This window comes from Dysidea avara, chromosome 1, assembly GCF_963678975.1.
Source record: "Dysidea avara chromosome 1, odDysAvar1.4, whole genome shotgun sequence".
NCBI lineage: Eukaryota > Metazoa > Porifera > Demospongiae > Dictyoceratida > Dysideidae > Dysidea > Dysidea avara.
In genome coordinates, this window is record NC_089272.1 from 44,185,907 (window position 1) to 44,192,455 (window position 6,549).

At 36.4% G+C, this 6,549-nt stretch overlaps 1 protein-coding gene across 1 annotated transcript; it reads left to right on the top strand.

Annotated features, from left to right (window-relative positions):
- The first annotated feature begins 1,744 nt into the window (after positions 1-1,744).
- LOC136265449 (uncharacterized) lies at positions 1,745-6,277 on the top strand. Its single transcript, XM_066060307.1, has 4 exons — positions 1,745-1,927; positions 2,129-2,473; positions 3,505-3,756; positions 5,500-6,277. Exons 1-4 carry the CDS (start codon positions 1,876-1,878, stop codon positions 5,622-5,624), a joined length of 774 nt encoding a protein of 257 aa, XP_065916379.1. The 5' UTR covers positions 1,745-1,875; the 3' UTR covers positions 5,625-6,277.
- Positions 6,278-6,549: the final 272 nt, after the last annotated feature.

Below are 6,549 nucleotides of genomic sequence, written 5' to 3' on the forward strand. Positions count from 1 at the left end.
GTTACAAAGAAACCACCATGTAGAGAGTTCAGCTACAAACTAGTGACATTGTAGAGGCATCAGCTAGAAAAGTTACCTTGTAGAGAGTTCAGCTACAAAGAAACTATTCCGTAAAGAGCTCAGCTGCAAACAAATCACCTGTACAGAATTCAGCTACACCCTGTAGAGAGGTCAGCTAGAAGAAATTACCTTGTAGATAGTTCAGCTACAAAGAAACCACCATGTAGAGAGTTCAGCTGCAAAGAAATCACCCTGTAGAAAATTCAGCCACTAACAATTGCCCTGTAGAAAGATTAGTTAGAAGAAGTTACCTTTTAGAGAGTTCAGCTACAAAGAAACCATTCTGTAAAGAGCTCAGCTGCAAACAAATCACCTGTACAGAATTCAGCTACAAACAAACCACCCTGTAGAGAGATCAGCTAGAAGAAGTTACCTTGTAGATCGTTCAGCTACAAACAAATCACCCTGTAGAAAGATCAGCTAGATGAAGTTACCTTGTAGAGAGTTCAGCTACAAAGAAACCACCATGTAGAGAGTTCAGCTGCAAAGAAATCACCCTGTATTATATTCTGCCACAAACAAATTGCCCTGTAGAAAGATCAGTTAGAAGAAGTTACCTTGTAGAGAGTTCAGCTACAAAGAAACCATTCTGTAAAGAGCTCAGCTGCAAACAAATCGCCTGTACTGAATTCAGCTACAAACAAATCACCCTGTAGAGAGATCAGCTAGAAGAAGTTACCTTGTAGATCGTTCAGCTACAAATAATTCACCCTGTAGAGAGAACATCTAGAAGAAGTCACCTTGTAGAGTGTTCAGTTACAAAGAAACCACCATGGAGATTTCTGTAATCAATATAATTATGTATTATATATATATATAATTTGTACATTTACTGATAAAATATTTAAAGTACATCTACTTCTTCTTCCTGTGGTAAAAAAAAGATAGGTTAAAAAAGTCCCAAAGCTGGCCATAGGCCGGCTTTGGGGTATACAAATACAAAAAGAAATGAAATCTAATCCAAAACAGCCAAGCTGTTAAAAAAGGGTGCGGCCCTCTAAAAGGCTATGGTGAAAAAAGATGTGAAATCCAAGGTGGCGGCCAAGAAATGGCTGTGATGGTAGGTTAATGGTAGAAATTTTAATAATGACAATTCAAGTGACATTTGTGCCAAGACCAAGCGGCACAAAAATTCACCTGAATTGTCATTATTAAAATTTTTACCATTAACCTACCATCACAGCCATTTCTTGGCCGCCACCTTGGATTTCACATCTTTTTTCACCATAGCCTTTTTGAGGGCCGCACCTTTTTTAAACAGCTTGGCTGTTTTGGATTAGATGTATATAGCATGTCTGTAGACTGTACATCACGCATTGTAACAAAGTTATTATCTAGGAAGAAGTTCATTATTATGTCCACAACCAATACTTCTATTTATTTAATTAATTTAATTTTTTAGGCTTTACAGCACAAGTGCTGAAAGTCTGTAAGGCACCTGTCCAACAGCCAAGGAGAAAAATCCATGACTGGATGTGGCAGCCTTGAACCTGCAGCCATTCGAGTGATGTGTTTTGGATAATATTAATGCCAATCTTGAAGCCATATAGACTAACTTAATAGATATATAACTTATCAATTTCCCAAATGCCATAAACAACCATAATTATTTGACAGGTTTCACACATTACGTATTTACTTATAAAGTAAAATTAATTTTACAAAAATTACATTATTACTTTTAGAACAACATGTAATATAACTGCAATATCTACAAGTCTGGTCATTTTGGATGCAAGGGGAATGTTACTCTGTACTGTAGGAGGAGAACAGTGCATACTTGTATATTAATTTTGATACTTATCACAGAACTCTATGGATAATAAGGTGTATTTAATTACTTGTCTTGTTACAGCAGCATCAGCAGGTTAGTAGAAATTGGTAAAAACATGTGTGCATAAACTATGTATGTAAGTCAGTAGTACCATTTTCTACCTGTGTATAACAGCTATGTTTTCTTTCTTGTGAAAGTTTGTTACTTTTACGTATGTAAATTGTATGGAGAATTTTTAAAAGTTTCTAGAGGTTGTGTGAAAATAAAATTTTTACTTATGAAATGCATCTGTAGCTTTCACTATCACTAATGGTCCACAAGACACAACAGTGTGTATCAATCAAGTGGCAGATTGTACATGTGGATTTACTGGAGCTGATCCTAACTTTGTGAGACCAGATTGGAGAATAATCAAGAGAAGAAATGGTGTAGTTGTCAGTAATGACATTATCAGTGGAACTGAAATCATCAGAAACACTAATGATGGACTGGAGTGGATAGCCGATCCATTTAATGGAAACAATAGTGTGTTAAGAGTTGGTCCAGTGAATAGGACTGATGACCAGTCATCATATCAGTGTAGTTTTGCATTGTTGAATGAAATTATTGAGAGCTCTATAGGAACTGTGACAGTTGTAGGTAAGTTAGATTCCAGCAGTGACCAGTAGTGTTACTACACAAACTATACACAACCATGATTAATTAGATTATACACATACCTCAAGTATGAGTATGGAGTACATGTATAGATGTTTCATTATAGTCAGTATGTGTTCACCTGATCCCGCTGAATACGTATGTAATGCATATCAAAGAGGTGAACATGTGTTCACTCCCAATGGTGTTTTCTACTGGAACAAGCATGTTTTTATATTGTAAACATGTTTGTGCACCTGAATCATCCATATAAATGTATTTGATACTTTTAAAGCCTCATAACTCACTTGTTCTTTCCCATATCAAAGTGCTTTTTGACTATTCTGGAATTTAAAGGGTTTCACAGCACTATTAAATGTTTGGGCAGCTGGTTCATGTAACAAGAGTTATTAATAAGAAACAAGGGCTCAGGTGAGTGCAAACTGACTACAATACAATTTTGTATCAAATTTATGTGTATACTAGATATTAAGTTTCCTTATCTAATAAGCTATGTAAAAACTAATTTTCACCTTGTTGACATCCCCACTGCTTTTTACTGGACACCTTTACCCATGACACATGACACCACAGAGGCTATAGTACAAGATTGATGTAACCATGACAACAGTTAACTTCCTTCTTTCCCATGAACATCAAAACTTGGAATTCTCTATCCCAGCATGTGATCTACTCTAAGGATATTGATCAATTTAAGCTTTAGCAACAATTACTTGAGTGTAATTTTAGTTTTTGTATTCTTTGTTTTGTGATCTGTACATCATAGATACTCTTTTCAAAGGTCTGCACAATACGTAGTAGCAGTTATAATGATAATAATAGTTTAAACACAGTTTTGCAAACTTTAATCATGTGCATTGGTTACTGGTAAGTAGGGTGTTACAGAATTACATACCTGCTAGGCTATATAGAATCTAACTTTGCATGCTGCAGTCATGTCTGATTGACCTACACACATACATGTATAACATACATACACTATTCTGTAGGTATATTCATGTTATATGTTACAGATCCACCATCACTCATCAACATCACAGTGATGGATACTGGTACCACCTTCATCACTATATCATGGATCAGTACATCAGTTGGTAGTGTGACTTATACTATAACTGGTGATGTGATGTTGTCATTTACCACAACTGATACTCAGTACACTATTAATGGACTAATCAGTGATACATCATATAGGATCAGTGTTGTCCCTAGTGTGGGAATGTGTCAGGGAGAAGGAAAAGAAGTGATTTTGAATACATCCACATGTAAGCTATCATTTTGTTCATATACACTTGTAACTTACAGGTTTTTGCTATTGAATTCGTCACCTTTGCAATTGACGTCATCCCATTTGCAATTGAATTTGTCACTTTTACAGTAGAATTCATCACTTTTGCAATTGAATTTGCTACCTTGGCAACTGATTCGACATGCTTGCAGTAGAATTCAGGTGCTATAGTTGCATTTGTAGGAAATTTTGTCATGACTGGTTGTTTGTTCTATGGGCCAAGATATGTAGAAGTGATTTAGTAATTTATTGTTGGCATTTCTGTAAAAAGCTGTTTCTAAAGAAATTAAGTATTTTCAGAGGTATAAAATTCAGGTGTGCACCTGATGGATGGCACAGTGTCTGTCAATAGTGAACTACAGTGGTAGGAAACCTTAGACCATCCTAAGTGGTATTCCCACCTGTTTCTGGTCCAGGCTGAGCACAAAATTGGATAAGGGAGCTATTATATGATTATTAATCATACAAGGGTTTGGGGAAGCACCCCTGTATAGGCCTAGCCTTTTGGTGTCATCCCTCCCTCTTTGGATAAATCAAATAATAAATACGTAAATACAAAAGTTATAAGACACCATATTTGGCACTCAATCTATGCAAACCGCAAAGCCTGAGATTCTATTCATGCATGCAGGTATAAATCGCCACATTGGCACAGTTGACAAATTTACAACTCATTTACATTAAACAAACCTGCACTGCTTCTAACAGCAACCACCTGTTTATGTGATGTAGTACATTAAGTAGAATTACACATGTGCAGTACCAATATTAGCCTGTCCAATAACTGATGCTGGTGGGGACCAAGAACAGGACTACAACTTGGACTGGCCTTATCAACTGCAAGCGTGCTGCAGCCAAACTATTAAGTGCTAATCACTACTAGTTCTTGTTAGTCAACAATCATTTCAGTTGTTTCACATAGTGTTCCAAGTTCTTGGTTAGCCAGGTGCTCACTGATTAGCTGTGACAAAATTTCCTGCAAACGTAACAAATTCTAATGCAATAACACTTAATTCTACGATTCTTCTACTGCAAACGGGACAAAATCATTTGCAAAGGTGACAAATTCAATAGCAAAAACCTGTAATAAAAGACTTTTAACAATAGATATGTGTTAGCTTATATTGCTTTGTGATTAAACAAATCTTCATGTTTAGTGCAAATATACAGACATACTATACGATAGTCACTACTATTTTTTTTGCCGTGTATAGATAGCCAACTAATATTTCAATGTTTGGCATTGTAAAGAGGTCCCAAAAATTCAACTAACTGCCCATGCAGTTTTTTTCCAATCATATTCATTATTTACTTGTACACTATGAAGGTCTTGCATCATGTCAATAATGCTTAACAACTGTTGCTAGTCACACAGGTTTCAAACTCAAAGGGACCGAATGAAATGAATGCTCTTGCTTTGTCACTGTGAGATACCAATATCGCTGTCAGATGTTAGGATAAGGTTGGGAACAAATATTGAAAACTACAGGTTTAATACAGACAAGCACATTATTAATCTTCAATTTAATCATTGAGAATGATTGTAGCCTTCGTCCTCTGCTCTCAAGCATGGCTGGCTAGCAACAATTGTTAAGCATTTTACAATGTGCATTTCAGATGCAACATCTCTATTAGCTTTTACAGTACAAAATAGACACCATAATAAACATGTTAAATTTGTATTTACAAATTATTTGTTACAAATGTTCTGTCTGTACAGTTCAACCTTCCACAAGCAATTGCAAGTCCATTGTTTTACCTACCATTGCAATTGAAGGTTTGATAATGTGTACAAATTATGTTACAGTACATGCTGTCTTACAAGCTAAGTACTACTTATATTAACTGTGTAAATTAACGTTATGCTAGATGGGTAGTATATGTTTGCATGCGAACCACCTAGTAGCATACATATATACTTCTATTCTATTAGGCCATACCAATTTGAAAAGTTGTTGCTTGGATTCATTTTACAACAAAATGGGTCAGTTGGTAGGCAAAAAATCAGAAAAAGCACCTAGCTATAATTTTAGATATGTACATGCTTATGATGTTACAAGCCATATAATATTATTATTATTATTATTGCTAGGACCGCGTCACATACAACCAAGTACATACACCAACGTTGCAACCTACCCTTTGGGCAAGTATAAACAGTGCCATAGGAAACACTCAGAGCAGTGTGCGTGTACCTGTGGAAATGATACATATGCATACGTACACAGGCAAGGGAGTTTAACTGGCATCAGAAAACCACAATACTAAAACACAACCTACACAAAAAACCAAGTTAAGTTAGCTATATTGGAAGTAACTATATATTGTAGGTGTGACGTGTCTCTGAAGATGACTCAGCAGTGAAGTGAGGCTACGCAGAATAAGGGATATGGTGAAGGCACAATTAGCAATTGATCCCAATCAAGCCAATATGGCACAACAGACTCTGCTGTAACTAGAGGCCACTGGTGATGTACCTGTATATCAGCGGTGTGGCATTGGCACAGTGATCACAGTCTATCAAGACACACGGTAGTGTGTCGTGCGGCCCAAGAAGCCGGCGCGCAACCCCGTGAGTATATTGACAGGAAGAAAGAAAACGCAATTTTCGCACCTCCATAGCTCTGTGCTGCCTTGATGAAACAAGACAAATGTTGCTGTGTACATTCCCTCCAACTTCAGTACTCCACATTCCAAATTTGAGCGAAATCGCTTCAGGCATTCCTGAGATATGCGACTTCAAAAATTGGCTTAGTTTCTTCGTTTTTTT